This window comes from Schistocerca serialis, chromosome 5, assembly GCF_023864345.2.
Source record: "Schistocerca serialis cubense isolate TAMUIC-IGC-003099 chromosome 5, iqSchSeri2.2, whole genome shotgun sequence".
In the NCBI taxonomy this organism is placed as follows: domain Eukaryota; kingdom Metazoa; phylum Arthropoda; class Insecta; order Orthoptera; family Acrididae; genus Schistocerca; species Schistocerca serialis.
Window position 1 is genome coordinate 521,569,573 of NC_064642.1, and position 22,623 is coordinate 521,592,195.

The 22,623-nt window shown below is 44.8% G+C and overlaps 1 protein-coding gene across 1 annotated transcript in view; it reads left to right on the forward strand.

Moving 5' to 3' along the window:
- Positions 1 to 22,623, forward strand: part of LOC126481091 (uncharacterized) — a 598,566-nt gene that overhangs the window by 571,676 nt on the left and 4,267 nt on the right. The window contains exons 7-9 of the mRNA XM_050104598.1: positions 4,463 to 4,650; positions 9,575 to 9,718; positions 20,098 to 20,222. Coding sequence (XP_049960555.1) covers positions 4,463 to 4,650; positions 9,575 to 9,718; positions 20,098 to 20,222 — 457 coding nt within the window. The remainder of the gene's footprint in view (positions 1 to 4,462; positions 4,651 to 9,574; positions 9,719 to 20,097; positions 20,223 to 22,623) is intronic.

Here is a 22,623-nt window from a genome sequence, read left to right on the forward strand (position 1 = left end):
ATGTGTTTTTGTAGTGCTGAAACACACAGAGTAAAATTGACGCTAGTGTGAATGCATAGTCAATGGGATCTCATACTTTGCAGACGACTGTGCTCCATAAATAAGGAAAGTTAGAATCGAAGTATGAAACAGGCACCGCCCTTGCGATCTGGTGAGGCACACCCACGAGAAGCCGCAACATATGGCATAAAGGATAGCAGGTGGTCGACGACAGATGGCTTGTGCTGGGCAAGGTTGAGCACCGGCGGCTGCAAGACGGACGCTTCATTTTCCTGGGCCGTGAGAAGCGGGAGAAACGGATCGCGCGATTTATGTGACGCTAACTGCCACTGGCATACTAACATTCCCAACAGTGACCAGTAACTGGCATTTAAATCGGCAGTTGCCGTCGCTCAAGGTTTGGGGCAAACCCATAGAGTAGCTGCGACCATATTCCCTCACCGTAGAGCTGTCATGGGAAACTGCGTCACACTCAGAGATTTGCACGAATGCAGATATCCGCAAATACGTCCATGAATATCCAAAGTAATAGTGATTTTGTGGGTAAAAGCCAGTTTCGTTGTGGATATCCAAAATAGTTATTACTTTGTAGACGGGGTCAATTACACGATTTCCCTCAATTCAACTTTACAGACGGCCGATAATAGCGATTATTACCGTTTAAGTCGTTATTATAATCCGAAATGTACGGATTACCACTACTATATTGTATTGAATGTGCAGTATTCTGGGAATGACAGATACGTTGTTCACATCTAATAGGGCTAACGATTGAGAAATTTCCCGCACAGTTACGTGTACATTCAGCTTCCGTCGTACCAGCAGCTGTTTTACATCTGGGTTCTTCCTGTTTCGTTTACATTATCAGAGGCCACTTATGTAATTAACGAAAGGTGGCACAAAGCGGCACTAAAGCTTTCTAGGACTCTACATCCAGTTATATCTTCAGTTCATCATTTGAGCCCTGTTTGTGTATCACATAAGGCTTAAACAAGGTTGGTTATAAAATTAGTAATGCCACCAAAATTTCTCGAACATATTTACAAGTACACGATGAAGAGCTTACTACATTGAGAACCGTAAACATTAACATGATTTAACACTATTGTTAATTAACGTAAGGTGACCGTATTCTTAGAAATCGAAGGAGGAACCAGTTTTATTTCTGCTCATTGCTCGGTAACTGTTATTGAACAATGAACCTATTTCCCGCTCTATATGTTCTGCAATAAATACTCACGCCAACGAAACACACACCGCTAAGAAAATCCAGCTCAGTAACACCAACCTCAGCGCAAGTATTATTGAAGGCCTCGAACGTGAACGCATTATCAAGCAGGTCGTGAACGTATTTCATAATGCAGCGCGACATTTTATGTTAGTTGACGGATGCAAAATTAACATATAGCATAGATACTTTTATAATGATATAAATATTAAAAAGTTATACTGCAAATTGAAACCTAACATAAACGAGAATTTGATTTGATTTCTTAAAACCAGAACATTTGGCGTCAAGCAGACGAGGACAAGGGGACTAGGCTCCAGAAATCGGAACCGTTCCGGCCGAATCAGAACAACTGGTCACATTAGCTAACGACATTTGGCTAACAAAATCTATGGCTAACAGTTAACAATATGCAAGATGTGACGGCAATTTGTAACAAGAATAAATTTGACTTCCAAATGTTATGGAAATATCCTGTTGAAACATTCACAAATCCGTTTCAGGCAAGACAGAAAGTTGTATCTTAAGGAATGTACTGAGAACGTGACAGATTTTACTGTATTAATACGTGGTCAGGACCGGACTCCACATTCTTAACCCGTGGAATGTTAATTGCGAGGTCAGACTTCAGCAGCGTACCCATGGAGTATAAGAAGTTTACAATAATTTAATATGTATAGATACAAATGCGGATAAAAAGACTTGATCATGCAGGTAAGGGAATTGCCGCTGCGGTTGGAGTGTCCCGTACATATGTTTAATTTTTAACTATTATAATAGTAAATATAATATTGCTTGAGGGTTGTGTTTAGAAAAACCTCTTCCTTCATATTGCAGTACAGTCAACAACCAGCAGTATTGTCCTAAATTCATCTGCAAGAATAATTCAGCAGATCCGTATGATTTAATTCAGCTGCCACATGAGGATAAGTACACCTAGTCTATAGCAGCAGTAGTGGATGTCTTTAAGTTTAGACTATTATTTGGGCGCTACATTAATACTCCAGCAAATATAGGTTAGTTCAACAACTGATGATAGTAACGAACAAAAGTAACAAGAAATTCTCTTTGTACCTTTTTGTTTTATTGACTATAACTCAGCGTTCCTTTACATCAAATAAACATATTGGAAGCTCAAGTGCTGAATCGAAAAATCCAATCGTTTTTGCTTAAAATAAGAGCAATCCCTGGAGCAGCCATAATTCGTACCGCTCAGAAGTTCATCGCAACCTGTAGGAGGAATGACGAAAGATAAGGTTCTAAAATAAGCCCTACGGCATGGACTCGCACCAGCAATACAATGTCTTGGTCGACAGGGCTAGGAGTCATACACACAGTTCTAAAATTTCTTGAGAAAAGAAATTTATTCCTCAATAAACAATTTAATAAATTCAAGCACAGTTGAAATGCATACTACAAAGTGCAAATGCCGACAGTATTTTTCTTATCCGCGCTTACTCTGAAGGAGAGAGTCTTATTTGTTACTTGTTACTGACACTGCAGTAAAATCCTGGTGAAAACTCTGCCGCTGCATCGATTACGAACAAAACTCCTATACTCGTCCATTCCCTGCTGTCAAAAAAATTTGTCGAAGAATTTTTCACCATATTGACGGTGATTATGACTGTTAATTCCGTCAGTCTGTTTCCAAAGACCAAGTAGTAATCACGTGCTACACCGTAAAAAGGTATATAGGAGTTAATGTAAAGAGCGTAAAACCTGTAACACAGTGGACGTATCATTATAATTCCAGAAAATCCACCCATGTACATAGGGTGGATGAATGTAAAAATATGAGAACTCTAAGAATGTTGTTGCATTTCTAACAGATTGACAAGATTAACTAGAAGAAAAAAACTGAAGACATGCTCTTCTGTTGTCAGTGAGATTTTAAAGATGTTACTAATAACCGATAGTCAATTCTGAGATTACACTTACTACTAGAAAGAAGAATTATAGTATCCTTCAGGTTCTGTGTAACTCGTTAACTGAGATCCACATGACTGTAGGAAAGAAGACGTGTAGTTTATAACATCTCCAAGAAACAAGTTGTCGTGACAAAATTACAAAATACAATAAGAGCATATGTTTGCGTTAAAAATATTTCCAAATGATTGTGCATTATATAAACGTAATGTAAAGCTTCTTGGATGACAAGGCAATGACAGTAGCATAAGAAATGTTCTCAAATGAGCAAATTTTTCGATGGGGGACGATAAAAGCGTTAAGATTCCCAGATGACCCATCAGGGGGACAACATCGATGACTTCATAATGCTCTTAAATGCAGGTGAACCTACAGTATTATTTAGAACTGTATTCAAGTTAAAGGTAAATAATGAAAAAGTAACTAAGAGTAACAGGTGCATGGTTGGATTTCATGATATACAAGTATAAAAGTTGTGAGGTATAGTACATGTAGAAACAAGGGTAAAGAGCTACACGATAAAAATGGTAAGGCTACAGCCGACGAAATGAATAATTTCTATTGTTTGGTAGTCAGGGTAACACATTATGACCGAAAAAAGATAATAAACTGCGTAGGATAGTGAGGGAGAAAATCGCTCTTTTCAAGAGACGGAATCTGATGGTCCCAATCATTGGCCTCGAAAAAAGCAACAAGTATGCCGCATTGTTTCTGGAGTGTAACATATGTAGACGTCGACAGAAACAACAGGTAATTCACTGTAGCAGAAATTTGAGATATTTGTAATGTGGTACAACAGAACGATATCAAAAATTAAGACTGCACATAAAATGCGAAATAAAAAACAGCGTTAACGGATCGTGCAACGATAACAGTAATTAACTTACACTTATCAGGAAAAGTATTCAGTTTCTCGAACATAATTTCCGGCATACAGAATTTCTTGATTTACAGTGGAAGGCGTCAGTCGTAGATGAAATTATAGCATCTGCCGTCGATTACTAATGTCGTTGTTTGTAGTAGAAATGCAGAGCTGGAGAGACTACGTTATTGCCTAAGAAACAGAAGATCGCTGTAAACTTACAAATGTTTATAATTTGGTAGACAGATGCAGGTGTCTGCTTCGAATGGAGTCTAAAACTATCGTTCTGATTCACATAAAAAATGAGATGAATTAAATACATCTACATGTACTAGTAAGGGTCGGTTATTCTACACATCCACGATTATCATCACCTGAAGAACGAAATATACATTTCTGCTCGTAAGTCGCGAACAATAAGATAACTTGATTGTGATGTGTTACAGGTGATTCAGCGGCGAGATGACTTCGGAGAGCCGCGAGAGAGTTTCAACCGTGATTGGACTGACTACAAGAATGGCTTTGGTGACCCGGCCAGGGAACTCTGGCTTGGCAACGAGAACATTTACATGCTCACCAACAACGAGGACTACGTACTGCGAGTCGAGCTGGAGGACTTTGAAGGCAATAAGAGGTAGCGCTCAACACTCTGTTTACGTCCTACTCATAACAAAATCCACCTCACTGTATCTGTGTGTTTCTGCGGTGTAAGCGTCCATGTTATTGTTCATCTTTATCGAAAAGCTGGAGCTACAGCTATTCTGCACTTTACTATAGACCATGCACTACCTATCACAATGAGAATAACATTCTCTTGTTTGTAAATATTATTAATTATTACATTACGAGAACTAGCGTTCTGAATTTTAACAGATGATTCTGTATCCATCAGTGTTAGTCAGTTGTTCAGTTTTAATTATAGAACTAACTTCACTTGCCGTATTCATATACAAACTGAATCAGTGACAAGTAAGTCAATGGTCAAAATTTAAAAATAGAAGCTCATGAAAGATGTGTCTGACAATTTGACTTCGTACTTTGTAGATATTCCCCACATCATAATGAAAAGTAATGCTTATGAGCCATATAAGAAGTAACAACTAAAGTAAAGAATATATATATATATCCCACATAGTAAATGATATGTGTACCAAATTTGGTTGAAATCGATTGAGTGGTTTAGGAGGAGAATACATACAAGCTTACATACATTAATACATACATTTTTGTAGCATATTCGCTTTTCCCCCACAGATTCGCTCACATACATATTCGACACATATATTGCACTTATTTCCTCCTCCTACTCCCCGTGTCCACTTCTTTCTGCTCTCCCCCCTCTCTCTGTCCACTTCATTCTCCCATAATTGTCCCTCTGTTCCTTCCCACTCTCTTTGTCTCTCCATCACCTCCTTTCCCTCTCATAATTTATCTCCTCTATCTGACAATATCTTCCTTCCCCTACCTCCATCCTCTCTCTGTCCATCTCCTCTGGCCTTTTACTTTTCCACCTGTCCACTACCTCTCTACACCTTCCATACGCCTCCTGCATTTCTCCCACCCCTCTCTCTCTTCACTTCCTCCTCTTTCTAACCATCTCCTCCTTCTCCTCCCTCTTTCTGACCATCTTCTCCTCCACCCTCTCTCAGTCTATCCCCTCTTTGTTCCTCTTTGTGTCCACCTCAACTTCCTCTGAACTCTCTCTGCCATCTCCTTCTCCCATCTTTCTCTAGCCATTTCCACCTCTCTGCTCTCTCTGTCCAGCTCATCCTCCCCATCTCATTTTCTCATCCCAACTCTCTCTGTCTCTCCATATCCTCTGCCCCTCCCTTTGCCCATCTCCTTTGCCCCTTCCCTGACCATATATTCCTCCTCGTTCCCTCTGCCCATATTTTCATCCGCTTCTCTCTCCATCTCCTCCACCCCCTCTCCTTTTTCCACCTGTCCACCATCTCTCCACACCTTCCACCTCGCTTCCTGTATCTCCTCCCCCCTCTCTCTGGCCATCTCCTCCTCCCTCCTCCCTCTGGCCAATTGCTTCTCCATCCTCTCTCTGATCATCCTCTCCTTGGATCTCTATCTCTCTCATTCTTTCTCACACCTACTCTATCCATCTCCTCCTGTGTCCATCTCCACACCTTTGCTATCGCTGTCCATCTCATCCTCCTCTCTTTGACCATCTCCTCATCCCCACTCTCTCTTTCTCTCCATCTCCTCCTCCCATCCCTTTATCCATCCCAACTGCACACTCTCTCTGACCATATATTCCATCCTCCTCCCTCTGTCCTTATCCTCCTCCTCCTCCTCCTCCTCTCTGGCCATCTCCTCCTCTCTGACCATTTCCTCCTCCCTCTGCACTCTGGCCACCTCCTCCATCCCATCCATCCTCTCCTTGTGCCTCTTTCCTTCTCATCTTTTCCCACACACTCTCTATTCATCTCTTCCTCCCCTCTGTCCACCTCCACCTCCCTGCTCTCTCTGTCCACTTCAGCATTCCTCCTCTTTCACAGTCCATATCCTCTCCCTCGCCTCTGTCTGGTCAGGGGTGCCCATCCACATATGTAGGCTCTACAAGGCATTCCAATATTACCCACACAATATACCTCTTGTGCACAGCAACCTACACACCGAAGGTAGAAAAGCCATTTTTGCCCATATTTCTGCTACTATGGGAGCTAGGATGTAGCCCCCACAGTGCAAATTCTCATGAGCAAGAGGTATGTTTACCAAATCCAGTTGAAATCGATCCATTGGTTTACAAGGGGATGTGGGACATGCAAACGTACTTACATAAATATATATACATGTGTGCATGCTTCTTGTTTTATATACCTAAGGATAAGGATAGTGTACTATCTGAAAAACCCATCACATAGGGACTTACTCCATGCTGTCTTCTATTAGTCCATCTCCTCCTCCCTCCTCATTCTGTCTGGATCTCTTCCTTCACCTATCTTTATTCACCTCCTCCTCCTCCTCCTCCCTCCACCCATCACTCTTGTATCTGTCTATCTACCGCTTCCCTACCTCTCTCTTTCCATCGGCTCCGTCCCACCCTCTCAATACCCTCTTCCTCCTCCTCATCCTACTCCTCCTCACTGTCACTGCACAGCTCTGGCCGATCGTCCATATACTTCTTGTAGCAAATTCCCATATTAACTACACAACATGCCAGTCTTTCACGAAATCCAGTTGGATAGGTAGAGAGTAGGGATGAGGAGATAGACAGTGAGGAGCAGGATGAGATGGACAGAAAGAGGAGGGAGGCGGAGATGGACCGAGGAGGTGATGGACAGGGAGAGTGTGGGAAGGATGAGGGGGATGGAGAAGAAAAGACTGGATGGACAGAGAGATGGTGGAGAAGCAAATGGTCAGACAGAGGAGTTCTTCCTCATTTCACACCAAGGAAGGACTACTGTTCCAACCCCACCCCGACGGGGTGTTCTTACTCTGACAGTGCTTCTTTCAAGACAGAAAGTGTTATGTGCACGATGCTTCGTCCCATCGCTCCAGTAGTTTAGGAGACATACATACATCCTGGTTTATAATGCACCACTGGCCATTAAAATTGCTACACCACGAAGATGACGTGCTACAGACGCGAAATTTAACCGACAGGAAGAAGATGCTGTGATATGCAAATGATGAGCTTTTCAGAGCATTCACACAAGGTTGGCGCCGGTGGCGACACCTACAACGTGCTGACGTGAGGAGAGTTTACAACCGATTTCTCATACTCGAACAGCAGTTGACCGGCGTTGCCTGGTGAAACGTTGTTGTGATGCCTCGTGTAGGAGGAGAAATGCGTACCATCACGTTTCCGACTTTGATAAAGGTCGGATTGTAGCCTATCGCGATTGCGGTTTATCGTATCGCGACATTGCTGCTCGCGTTGGTCGAGAGCCAATGACTGTTAGCAGAATATGGAATCGGTGGGTTCAGGAGGGTAATACGGAACGCCGTGCTGGATCGCAACGGCCTCGTATCACTAGCAGTCGAGATGACAGACATCTTATCCGCATGGCTGTAACGGATCGTGCAGTCACGTCTCGATCCCTGAGTCAACAGATGGGGACGTTTGCAAGACAACAACCATCTGCACGAACAGTTCGACGACGTTTGCAGCAGCATAGACCATCAGTTCGGAGACCATGGCTGCGACTACCCTTGACGCTGCATCACAGACAGGAGCGCCTGCGATGGTGTACTCAACGACGAACCTGGGTGCACGAATGGCAAAACGTCCTTTTTTATGATGAATCCAGGTTCTGTTTACCGCATCATGATGGTCGCATCCGAGTTTGGAGACATCGCGGTGAACGCACATTGGAAGCGTGTATTCGTCATCGCCATACTGGCGTATCACCGGGCGTGATGGTATGGAGTGCCATTGTTTACACGTCTCGGTCGCCTCTTGTTCGCATTGACGGCACTTAGAAAGAGTGAACGTTACATTGCAGATGTGTTACGACCCGTGGCGCTAACCTTCAGCCGGCCGAAGTGGGCGTGCGGTTAAAGGCGCTGCAGTCTGGAACCGCAAGACCGCTACGGTCGCAGGTTCGAATCCTGCCTCGGGCATGGATGTTTGTGATGTCCTTAGGTTAGTTAGGTTTAACTAGTTCTAAGTTCTAGGGGACTAATGACCTCAGCAGTTGAGTCCCATAGTGCTTAGAGCCATTTTTTTAGCTAACCCTCATTCGATCCCTGCGAAACCCTACATTTCAGCAGGATAATGCACGACCGCATGTTGCAGGTCCTGTACGGGTCTTTCTGGATACAGAAAATGTTCGACTGCTGCCCTGGACAGTAGATTCTCCAGATCTCTCACCAATTGAAAACGTCTAGTCAATGGTGGCCGAGCAACTGGCTCGTCGCAATATGCCAGTCACTACTCTTGATGAACTAGGGTATCGTGTTGAACCTGCTTGGGCAGCTGTACCTGTACACGCCATCCAAGCTCTGTTTGACTCAATGCCCAGGCGTATCAAGGCAGTTATTACGGCCAGAAGTGGTTGTTCTGGGTACTGATTTCTCAGGATCTATGCACCCAAATTGCGTGAAAATGTAATCACATGTCAGTTCTAGTATAATATATTTGTCCAATAAATACCGGTTTATCATCTGCATTTCTTCTTGGTGTAGCAGTTTTAATGGCCAGTAGTGCATAAAGAGATATATATTTAAAAATAAAATACAAACTGCCCATGTTCTATAGTACCAAAAACATCGAGAGTTTGTGCTCTTATTGCTAATCATGGAACTTCCCTACTAAACAGTGACTGAAGAATCCATCAAAATGAACCTTAGTTCAGTAGTTTCAGTGGTTTATGAGGAGAATACAATACAAGCTTACATACATTAATACATACATTTTTGTACTTCATATCACTAGCAAACTCTACTCATCGACTTCCTAATGTGTGACTTTGCTTTTCTTTTAAATAATTTGTAAGGACTAAATATATACATAAAAAAATTCATCCAAACCTTCATGTTATTATGTGTTGTTTCTTTCTCTTCGAGTATCATTGACAAAACTAAATGTAAAATGCCCACAGGTACGCGCAGTATTCACACTTCAAGATATACTCGGAGGCCGAGTACTACAAGCTGGAGGTGGATGGTTACGAGGGCAACGCTGGCGACTCTCTCAACGACCCTTGGTACGGCAGCAACAACAGTCCCTTCTCCACGTACAACAGGTGAGCATTCCAGTCCACCACAGTAAGTGCAAAAATAGAAAAAGTAGCATTACCTACCAAACAGGTCAGCATTTTTCTCAAGCTGAATCATTGTCATCTGCCACTATTTTGTTTCGCATATCTAATATAATAAGCATTAGCAAAAATTTCTTCAGATTTCATTCCAGAAAAATATGCCTCTATATCGCTGTTTTATATTTGCTACACACAATGACGTGGCAAAACATCATTGCCGCTTTCTTAATAGTGTGTTAGTCGACCTTTGGAAAGCAATCCAACAGTAATTGTGCATGGTACTGATTCGACAAGCTCTTGTTAAGTTTACGAAGGTATGTTCCGCTATATCTCTGCTCTCAGGCACATAACTCCCCTAAATTATGGGCGGGAGGTTTGTTGGCCCGGAGCTGGCACCCTATAGCGTTTCAAATGGGTTACATCGGCTTAAAATCGACGTCAGTTAGATATCACGCTTCTAAAACCACTGTAACGTGATTTTGGCCTTGAGACACGGACATTTATCCTCCTGGAAGATGCCATTGCGGTCGGGTAAGCCATTAAGCGTGAAGAGATGTAGGTGTGCTGCAGTAATGTTCGCGTAATCCACAGTTGTCGTGGTATTTCGATTACTACTGTAGGCTTCATCAAATCCCAGACGAATGTCTCCCATAGCATAATATAGGGGACAGTCAAATGAAAACGTGACAGATGGAGAAAAGTAAGTAAACTGGTTATTATTTCAAAAGTAATCGCCATAATTGTTAATACATTTATCCACTATGAGACGAGACGGCAAATGCCTTAATGGGAAAATGTTTGTAGTTGCCTACGCAACCATAATTGTACCCAGGCATTGACCTATTCATCCGAAGCAAATCGAGGGCCATGAATGATTTTTTTCACGGTCCAAAAGTATGGCAATCGGAGTAGGAGAGGTGGGGTCTGTATGGAGGATGTGCAAGGGCTATCCAGCGAAACTTCTGCAGAGCACTCAAAACATACTTGGCAACATGTGGTCCCCCCACGCCACGGCTGGGTGCAATTATGGTTCCGTAGGTAACCGCAAACATTTTTCCATGTACACACTGGCTATCTTATCACACAGTGGGATAAATGTATTAACAGTTTTGGCGATTACTTTTGAAAAAAACCAATAGTTTACTTGACTGCGCCTCATACTTCCCACATCAGCTTCCGAATTTTGCGCGAAGCATATTTCGAGATACCGTTCACCTGGATGACGCGTATTCTGACATGGTCCTCGACATGGAGTAACAAGAAACGTGTTTCATTCGAACAAGCGAAATATTTTCGTTGATACACCTTCTACATCTACATACATACTCCACAAGCCGCCGAATGGTGCCTGGCGGAGGGTACCCTGTTCCACTACTTATCATTTATCTTCCTGTTTTACTCGCAAATACAGCGAAGGAAAAACGACTATCTATATGCCTCCGTACGTTCCCTAATCTCTCTACTGTTATCTTCGAGGTCCTTAGAGAAATGCACGTTGGCATCAGTAGAACCATTGTGCAGTCAGCCCCAAATGTCGATTCTCTAAATTTTCTCAGTGCTCCTCGAAAAGAACGTCGCCTTGCCTCCAGTGATCCCCGTTTAAGGTCCCGAGGCATCTCCCTAATACTTGCGTCTTGTTCAGACCTGCCGGTAACAAATCTAGCAATCCCGCCTCTGAAGTGCTTCAATATCTTCCTGTAATCCGACCTAGTTCGGATCCCAAACACTCGAACATTAGAATGACACAGTTTTAATCTGCCAGGAAGTTTCACTCGAACAGTACTCAACAATGGGTCGGAACAGTGTGCTACATACAGTCTCCGTTACTGATGAAGCACACTTTCCTATAATTTTCCCAATAAACCAAAGTCGACCATTTGACTTTCCTGTTGCAGTCCGTACATGCTCATTCCATTTCGTATTGCTTTGCAACGTTACTCCTAGATATTTAATCGAAGTGACTGTGTCACGCAGCATACTACTAATGCAGTACTCAAATATTATGGGTTTGTTTTTCTTACTCATTTGCATTAACTTACGTTTTTCTACGTTTAAAGCTAACTGCCATCCAACAGATCAACTACAAATTTTGTCTAAGCCATCTTGTACCCTTCTGCACTCGCTCAACGACGAAACCTTAAAAAGGTGTGTGAAATCTTATGGGACTTAACTGCTAAGGTCATCAGTCCCTAAGCTTACACACTACTTATCCTAAATTATCCTAAGGACAAACACACACACCCATGCCCGAGGCAGGACTCTAACCTCCGCCGGGACCAGCCGCACAGTCCATGACTGCAGCGCCTCTGACCGCTCGGCTAATCCCGCACGGCGACGAAACCTTCCTATATGCCAAAGCATTATCAGCAAACAGCTGCAGACTGCTGTTTACCCTGTCCGCCAGGTAAAATAAAATGTAAATGTCGTTTGACTAGGGCTTCCCGTCGGGTAGACCGTTCGTCGGGCGCAAGTATTTCGATTTGACGCCACTTCGGCGACTTGCGCGTCGATGGGGATGAAATGATGGTTATTAGGACAACACAACACCCAGTCCCTGCGCTGAGAAAATCTCCGACCCAGCCGGAAATCGAACCCGGGACCTTAGGATTGACATTCTGTCACGCTGACCAGTCCCCCCTTTTCATTTTGTTCGTTTTCGTTCGTTTCATCTGCTCGGGGCGGACGTCGCAAGACACACGTTTCAGTTCGTCGTTGATCCATTAATTCAGTTTTTTTTTATTATAGAGGGCAGCTAACCCTCTGATCGCACACGCTGAGCTACCGTGCCGGCCCCCTCAGCTACCGGGGGTGTCCGCCAGGTCATTTATGTATATAGAAAATAACATCGGTCCTATCATACTTCCCTGAGGGATTCCTGACGAAACACCTGTCTTTGAAGAACACTCGCCATCGAGGACAACACACTAATTTCTGTCCCTGAAGAAGTCTTCGTGCCTCTCACGTATCTGGAAAACTATTCCGTATGCATGTACCTTCGTTAGCAGTCAGCAGTGCAGGACCGTGTCATTTGCTTTATGGAAATCTAGAAATATGGCATTCGCCTATTGCCCTTCATCCGAGTTTCGCAGAATATGATGTCACAAAAGGGCAAGCTTGAGTTTCGCACGAGCGGTGCTTTCTAAAACCGTGCTGATTTGTGAACAGAAGCTTTTCCCTCTCGAGGAAATTTCTTGTATGGGAACTGAGAATGTGATGAAGGATTCTGCAGCAAATCGATGTTAAAAATATTGCTCCGTAATTAAGCGGATCCATTCTTTTACCCTTCTCATACGCAGAAGCCACCTGCGCTTTTTTGCAATCGCTTGGGACTTTGCAGAGGGCGAGAGATTCGCGATAAATGCAAGCTAAGTAAGGGGCCAACGCTGTAGAGTACTCTTTGTAGAACCCAATTTGGATTCTGTCAGGAAGGATCTGGCGACGTATTTGTTTTCAACTCTTTCAGGTGTTTCTCTACACCAGGGATGCTTATTACTATGTTGTCTATACTCTAGTTCGTGCTATGATCAAACAACATTTGTTTGTACGATGTATGATTCTTCTGCGTGCACGATTTCTTAAATACGAAATTTAAAACGACGACTTTACTTTTACTGCTTTCTACTCCTCCTCCTCCTCCTCCTCTTCCTCTTCTCCTGCCTCAATAATGCCACTGGAATCGTAATTGACGCTGTCGCTGGGAACACATAGGAGTCGTCTGCTGCGGAGTCCATATTCTACAGTCGGCAGTGAGAGGTGTGCTCCGTAGTACTCACACCTGCAACTGAACTGTAACCTTTCTTCAGACATGCCACACATCGCCGCTTATCCTGTTTTGCAGAGCGTGCAAACCTCTGACCTCCACATTCTGTGATGAGGCCCACTCCTGGTTTCACCGTCCTTGCACCACTTGATCAAGCACCACGTGACCTGCCGACAAGCACGACCGTTACGGAGATACTTGTTTCCAGGTGACGGGTCATAAAAATCAACCCTTTGTAAAAACCGCTTATGTCAGTGGATTTGCGAACTTTGCGTTTCCTATCGCCGCTAGAATGATTCCGCAATCGTCTCTGCTCTGCTTATGTTCTTCCCATATCACGTCACATGCCCACAACACTACCAGGCGGCATTGGGTCTCGCGCTGGCCAAGAGTCATAATATTTGGGATCATCGGTATATTCAGTAGAAACTGACGGGGAAAAAGTGCAACACCAGGACGGAGTAGTGCGACACAAACGAAACTTGGCAGGCATGTTTTTACATCTGAACCTAATCAAATTTCGCACCAATCGCATAAGAGTGGCGCTAGTACCGTCAGCATGAGGATGCAAGTCAGTTTTGCTATAAATACAAGCTGTAACGGTCTTGAACGTTAGTTACCTTTGAGACTGGACGTGGTGGGTTGATGTTATTCAAGAATGTCTTGAAGCCGACAATGACACCACTATCAACACCTCTCTGAGTTTGAACGAGGTCATGCAACAGGGCTACGAGAAGTTGGATGTTTCTTCAGCGATACTGCAGAAAGACTTGGCAGAGATGTAGCCATTATACACTGTTGCTGGCAGCGATGGTCACGAAAATGTACGGTCACCAGAAGACTGAGCTCTGGACGGCCACGGGCACTACCGAGAGAGAAGACCATCGTGTTCGGCGTATGGCTCTGGCGCAACTTACTGCATCTGCAGCAGAAGCTTGACCAGTAGTTGGCACCACAGTTGTACAACGAACTGTTACAAATCGGTTATTTCAAAGACAGTTCCGAACCAGACGCCCTGTAACGTACATTGTACTGATCCCAAACCACCGCCGTTTGCGAGAGTGGTGTTAAACGAGAGCTCGTTGGAGGGCAGGGTGGAGGTCTGCCGTGTTTTCAGAGAAAAGCTGGTTCTGCCACGGAGCCAGTGATGGCCGTGTGTAGGTGAGAAGGGGGGCAGTTGAGGGCCTGCAATCAACATGTCTGCGTGCAAGACACGTTGGACGTACACCAGGAGTTATGGCCTGGAGTGCGATTTCATATGACATCAGCAGCACACTCATCGCAATCCCACGCACCCTGACTACAGATTTGTATGTCAGTCTGGTGATTCTGCCTATTACGCCGTCATTCACGAACAGCATTCCAAAGTTGTTTTCCAATAGGGTAACGTTCGCCTACATACCGGCGTTGTAGCCCAACATTCTCTACAGAGCGTCAACATGCTGCCTTGGGCAGCTCGATCACCAAATCTGTCTCCAGTCGAGCACATATGGGAAGTCATAAGAAGACAAGTCCGGCGTAATCCATAACCCACACTAAACATCCCCGTATTGACCGACCAAGTGCAACTCCAATTCACAACTGACATCCGCATCTGTACAGCACAATGCATACACGTTTGAATGCCTTCTCTCAAATTCTGGCTGTTACACCGGTTATTAATGTACCAGCACCTGACATTTGCAATGTTATCCCGACAAATGTATTCCTGAAATTTCATTATTCTAAATTAATTAATTTTTGGTATTGCGATTTTTTTTTCTGACATTGTAGTTTCCATCCAGCAACTTTATATTCCTTACCTGCATAAATTATTTCCAAAGATCAGAGGAAATTACGCGAAACACTGTGACTATGAAAATAAAACCTGAAGTTGTATTACATAGTGGTTCTTCAACATATTTCATGCATCGAACTGTAAAGTGCTTTGTGAAGGGTACATACTATTAATACCAGTGTCTTTTTATTCTATTCGATTTGTGTTTGGAGTCAAGAATAAAATGACCATCTATATGTCTCTGAGTGCTGCGTAATCTCTCTTATTCTCATAGCGCTTGTAGACATGTAATGGACGCACCAGAACAGTTGTACAGGCCACCTCGAAACCGATTCTCTAAATTGCTGCGAGAACGAAATTTCTTCTTATCTAAATTAACCACTTAAATTACGCTTCCATGTGGGCTATACAGACACGACAGATATTAGCAGCGAGCTTCTGAATGCGATAGACGTCTTGCGTTCGACGCATATACCACATATTCATCACATTTTATGTCGTTTCATGGTATTAACGTTAGATAATTAAAAAAAGTTAACCACTGATAATCAGATACTGTCAAATTCTTTCTCTTTGTTACATAAAGTATCTTTAATTTATGCACACAAGTATATATACGTCAAACGTGTTGTACATTTCTCTACGCTGAACTATCGAACTTACTTTTGTGCAGACGACATTATATTCATCGAACAATCTGAGCGCGGTGCAGACATTTTTATCTTTCAGGAATGTCGCTTTGTTCAAGCTTATAGTCTGGTCTTTGCTTATGTTACAGACAAACGTCTTCATTTCTGTACGTCCGTTCTTTTGCCGTTCTTGTCCACAGGAGAGACTTGTGGTACTTTACCGTCAAGCGGTACTGTTCGCTTCGCGAGAAATTCTTGACAAAAATGAGCTCACAATGGGACTAATTTCGTGCCGTATTAAATGTGAAATCTACACTCCTGGAAATGGAAAAAAGAACACATTGGCACCGGTGTGTCAGACCCACCATACTTGCTCCGGACACTGCGAGAGGGCTGTACAAGCAATGATCACACGTACGGCACAGCGGACACACCAGGAACCGCGGTGTTGGCCGTCGAATGGCGCTAGCTGCGCAGCATTTGTGCACCGCCACCGTCAGTGTCAGCCAGTTTGCCGTGCCATACGGAGCTCCATCGCAGTCTTTAACACTGGTAGCATGCCGCGACAGCGTGGACGTGAACCGTATGTGCAGTTGACGGACTTTGAGCGAGGGCGTATAGTGGGCATGCGGGAGGCCGGGTGGACGTACCGCCGAATTGCTCAACACGTGGGGCGTGAGGTCTCCACAGTACATCGATGTTGTCGCCAGTGGTCGGCGGAAGGTGCACGTGCCCGTCGACCTGGGACCGGACCGCAGCGACGCACGGATGCACGCCAAGACCGTAGGATCCTACGCAGTGCCGTAGGGGACCGCACCGCCACTTCCCAGCAAATTAGGGACACTGTTGCTCCTGGGGTATCGGCGAGGACCATTCGCAACCGTCTCCATGAAGCTGGGCTACGGTCCCGCACACGGTTAGGCCGTCTTCCTCTCACGCCCCAACATCGTGCAGCCCGCCTCCAGTGGTGTTGCGACAGGCGTGAATGGAGGGACGAATGGAGACGTGTCGTCTTCAGCGATGAGAGTCGCTTCTGCCTTGGTGCCAATGATGGTCGTATGCGTGTTTGGCGCCGTGCAGGTGAGCGCCACGATCAGGACTGCATACAACCGAGGCACACAGGGCCAACACCCGGCATCATGGTGTGGGGAGCGATCTCCTACACTGGCCGTACACTACTGGTGATCGTCGAGGGGACACTGAATAGTGCACGGTACATCCAAACCGTCATCGAACCCATCGTTCTACCATTCCTAGACCGGCAAGGTAACTTGCTGTTCCAACAGGACAATGCACGTCCGCATGTATCCCGTGCCACCCAACGTGCTCTAGAAGGTGTAAGTCAACTACCCTGGCCAGCAAGATCTCCGGATCTGTCCCCCATTGAGCATGTTTGGGACTGGATGAAGCGTCGTCTCACGCGGTCTGCACGTCCAGCACGAACGCTGGTCCAACTGAGGCGCCAGGTGGAAATGGCATGGCAAGCCGTTCCACAGGACTACATCCAGCATCTCTACGATCGTCTCCATGGGAGAATAGCAGCCTGCATTGCTGCGAAAGGTGGATATACACTGTACTAGTGCCGACATTGTGCATGCTCTGTTGCCTGTGTCTATGTGCCTGTGGTTCTGTCAGTGTGATCATGTGATGTATCTGACCCCAGGAATGTGTCAATAAAGTTTCCCCTTCCTGGGACAATGAATTCACGGTGTTCTTATTTCAATTTCCAGGAGTGTATTAGGAACCTCACTTGGCCTGTTGCTTTGTTCACTTTGAAAATACTCAATTCCTTTTTCAGCACCATGAGTGCTTATTTCTTTACCAATAATTTGGGAATTTGTAAGGCTGTTAATCGTTGGCAGCGTTAGAGAAACCTCATTTTCGGCCATGGTTCTGAGGTTGTGACAACCGATTTTTATCTGACTCGCAAAGTAAGTTTCCTTCTATTCTCTTTGCAGTTTTCAGAAATGAGACCCATCAACTTTCATAGATTACTGGAAACGTTTAAGAATTATAGCCGTCCCATTTCTTAATTGTACTTGTCCACGAAACTGGTCAATTTCATAGCGAAGTGAGACTATGCATAAACTTGAAACTGCTATTTCAAATTAACTGAGCTGCGTTAGCACTTCCCGACGCTAATATTGCCGACCTATGCTGCCTGGCAAAACAAATGAAGCACCGAGATGATGTCGACGAATGTCAATATAAGTTTTCATACGTACACACCGTCGACGGTATGTAAATTACTACAGTTTCAGTTGTCTGTGGTTGGTAAAATGGCCACAAAACTGGATTAGTGATGTTCGTGTTTAGTTTTGTTCCAGGCCTATAGGGTATAGGTCCTATTAGGGGTGTGAAAAGCATGAGATGTTCAGTGATCACCATGAAGGACACGGAAATGCCGCGATCTCGCTTGAGGCAGCTTTATCAGCACCTGGCAGAGATTCAAAAGAACCTCATAGTGGGTCTCTATTTGGCCAGCTCGTCGAATCCGGATTTTTGGGGTATTCAGGTGTGGCAGTGGGGTGATGTTGAGATGTTTAGGCTCGTGAGTACAGGCATACTTCAGTCGACTATATACGACCGCCGCAAGGGAGGATCACCGTAACGTGTACCAAGCACATCACAACCCCTTCAAATGTGCGCCTGCCATCCGAGAACATGTCTGTGTCATACCACACCATAGTCGGAGACTAGCATCATTCGGACTAGGGAATTCTTGTCATACGAGTAGGTAGCCGTTAACACCACAGCGCAAACGGCTCCGTTTGGAGTAGTGCCGGTCAACAAACTGTTTAACATCACCAACAAACCAACGGGTTCCTGTCAACTTCAGGAAGCAGCAACTATCAACATCAGGACGCAGCAACACAGAGCGTCAAGACTAGGGAGGGATGAAATTTGTAGCAGACAGACGAACGATGAATCGATCTTAACAGATTCAGTCTCCCAGAAGCACCTACAACGAACTGTGTAAAGCGTCAAATCATTTAAAATTTACAATGTTGAATTATCTATATAAGTTCATAAGATGTCGAATTTACTAAATAACTTCATAAGATAACAAAAACGGTTATTTTTTTTAAAAAAGGAAGCAAATACTTCTTACCAATGGCATCGTATTGGCTTCAGCGATGAATCGCGCTTCTGAAATATCGAAGATGACCATCGTTGGCGAGTATGGCGACAACCTGGTCGGAGGTCCCATTCTTCCAGTGTTTTAAAGAGGCACGGGGGGGGGGGGGGGGGGGGGGAGGGGTTACTCCTGGCGTCATAGAGTGGAAGCCATCGGGTATGACTTCGGGTCGCGGCTGGAACTGATAGAAGGAACTCTGACGACACAACGTTACGCCACAGACATCCTGTGTCCTCATGTGTTACGTTTCATGGTACAGTATTGCGTTGCCATTTTTCAACAGGACAATGCTCGTCCATTCATGTCATGTGTCTGTATGAACTGTCTGCGTGATGCCGAGGCACTCCTGTGGCCACCAAGGTCCCAGATCTGTGTGAGACCAGCTCGGATGTGAGCTCTTTTCCAGTGCAAGTATGAAGGTTGTCAAGGACCAGTTAAAAGAGTTGACGCCAATCTTGCCACAGGAGGGAATACGATAGCTTTATGACACCTTTCCCAACCGAATCAGTGCATGCATCTAGGCCAGAGGGGGTGTAACGTCATAGTGAGTGATAAGTGGGCTCAAATTGTCAAGTTCTTTGTAAATTTGATGTTATAACACAATCACTGAATAACATTACATACCTCGTCAACCTGTGAAGTCTCAGTTAGTTTTTTCCTCCCCGTCTGGGAGCTTCACTATTATGGTCAGGCAGCGTATTTACAGCGCCGTCCGTATTTGAGAACTAGTCCTGATAATGACTGTACTGTTGATGATGTTTTTATTGTTTTAACGTAGGGAGCCTTTTCAGATACCAGCTGATAGTCATTGCCAAATAAAAGTCAAGAAAACTAAAATTAACAATGTAATAGACTGATATCATAACTGATATTTTTCTTATTACCCTTAGCAAAGTAAAATACGCACTCATAATTTTAGATATAGCTCATTTGTATTGCGCACTGTTTGTAACAATGTATCACTCACGTCAAATAAGTGTATGTGTACCGCTGAATGCCCACACCAAATGGGCGTTGTTGTATGTGTGTTTTTATATGGTGCGCCACGCTTTGTTGCAGGGATAACGACCGGTCGAGCCTCAACTGCGCCTCCATGCTGAAGGGTGGCTGGTGGTGGAAGTCGTGCGGACGTGGCCTCAACGGGCTTTACCTCAACGACCCGCAGGACCTCACCGCCCGTCAGGGTGCGTACGCAAACTGAGCTCTTAGCCTACAACTGACACTGCTACATTTCCAGCGTCAGTCACAGCTGCCCATATTGAAAACTGATCCTCCATGCCGTCAGTCGAAGTGTCCTCTGTGCAGTGAGCAATAACACCGATGCAAATGGGCAGCCCACAGTCAATACACAAGTGACTTATCCCTTGGAAACTTCGAAACTCAGGAATTATCCGCAGCATACTCAGCACTATAATTATTCCTGACTCGTTTGATATCTCCTCCAGTCACATATGGAGTTTAATATCATCCTGCACAGAATGTTCACAAATACGTGAAAACCTCGGTAACATTTTAGTCTGGTCTGGACGATACACTAAAAGACAGGAGCTAAATCTTTGACTGGCCATGAATTTTTACCACACCTACTTCTGCATATATACCCTCCTTGTATTGTGCTCGTCGGAGAGTAGCTCTTACCTAAATTGGTGATTACCTGTTCTACTCCATTCGCGAACGGTGCGACGAAAGAATTAATGCCCATGTATCTCAAAAATGGTTCAAATGGCTCTAAGCACTATGGGACTTAACGTCTGAGGTAATCAGTCTCCTAGACTTCCAGTTACTTAAACCTAACTAACCTAAGGACATCACACTCATCCATGCCCGAGGCAGGATTCGAACCTGCGACCGTAGCAGCAGCGAGGTTCCGGACTGAGGCGCCTAGAACCGCTCTGCCACAGCGGCCGGCCCCATATATCTCAGTACGCTTCCGTATTTCTCTAACAATATCTGATCAAAAGTATCTGAACACCCCTACTTAATGTATAACTGATCATTAAACGCCACGAATGGTAATCTCTCCAGTATATTAGAAAAAGGGGGGGGGGACTATTGTGTTGTTCATAGAGAAGCATCAGCGCAAGAATGGGTCGGTCAGGACAGCTCAGTGACTTCGAACATGGATTAGTCATTGCATGTCACGCGAGTGATAAATCCATCAAGCGCAGTTCAACCCTTGTAAAGGTGCCCAGGTCGAGTGTTGGTGATGTGATTGTGAAGAGAAAACCCAAAGAAACAGCCACAGCTGAATCAACACCACACAGGCCTCAAGTACTGATGGAGAGGGACCGTCGAGCATTGCAGAGGATGGTTGTAAAAATTCGCATGAAATAAGCCGAAGAGGTCACTAGTGAATTCCAAAGTGCTACAAGCAGTCCAAGCAGTACAGTCACTGTGTGTACGTCATAAGCCACATATGCCTGTGGTCAGTGATAAGCGACGCTTGAGGTTGTGTAAAGAGCGAATCCACTACACAGTGGATGACTGGAAGAGAGTGGTTTGGACTGATAAGTCATGCTATACGCTGTGGCAATCCGATGGAGAGGTTTGAGATCGCGAATGTATGGGGAACGTCACCCTCCCACCATGGGTAGTGCCTCCATTTAAGTACAGCGGAGGTAATGTTACAGTAAGTGGGTGTTTTATGTGGTTGGGGCGTGTACCCCTTATTGCGCTTAAGAAACTAATAAATGGAGAAGTATACTGAGGTGACAAAAGTCATGGGATACGTCCTAATATCTTGCCGGACCAGCCGGCCGGAGTGGCCGTGCGGTTATGGCGCTACAGTCTGGAACCGAGCGACCGCTACGGTCGCAGGTTCGAATCCCGCCTCGGGCATGGATGTGTGTGATGTCCTTAGGTTAGTTAGGTTTAATTAGTTCTAAGTTCTAGGCGACTAATGACCTCAGAAGTTGGGTCGCATAGTGCTCAGAGCCATTTGAACCATTTGCCATCTTGCCGGACCTCCTTTTACCCAGCTTAGTGCAGCAACTTGACACAGCATGGACTCAACAAGTCGTTAGAGGTCACTTGCAGAATTCTTGACTCATGCTGCGCCTATAGCCGGCCGTAATTGCGACAGTGTTGTCCATGCAGGATTTTGTACACGAACTGACTTCTCGATTATGTACCCTAAATATTAAATGCGATTGATGTCGGGCAATCTGGGTGGCCAAATCATCGCTCATATTATCGAGAATGTCCTTCAAATCAATCGAAAACAATTGTGCCCGGTGGCGTGGCACATTATCATCCATAAAAATTCCACCGTTGTTTGGAAATATGAAGTCGACGAATGGCGGTAAATGGTCTCCAAGTATACAGTCAATAATCGGTTCAGTTGGACCAGATGCCTCAGTCAGTTCCATGCAAACACAGCCCACACCATTATGGAGCCACCAGCAGCTTTCAAAGTGCCTTGTTGCCAACTTGGGTCTGTGGCTTCGTACGGCCTGAGCCACTCTCGCACCTTACCTTACCATCAGCTCTCACCAACTGAAATCGGGGCTCGTCTCACCAAGCCACGGTTTTCCCGTCGCCTAGAGTCCCACCTATATGGTCACGAGTCAAGGAAAAGCGCTGCAA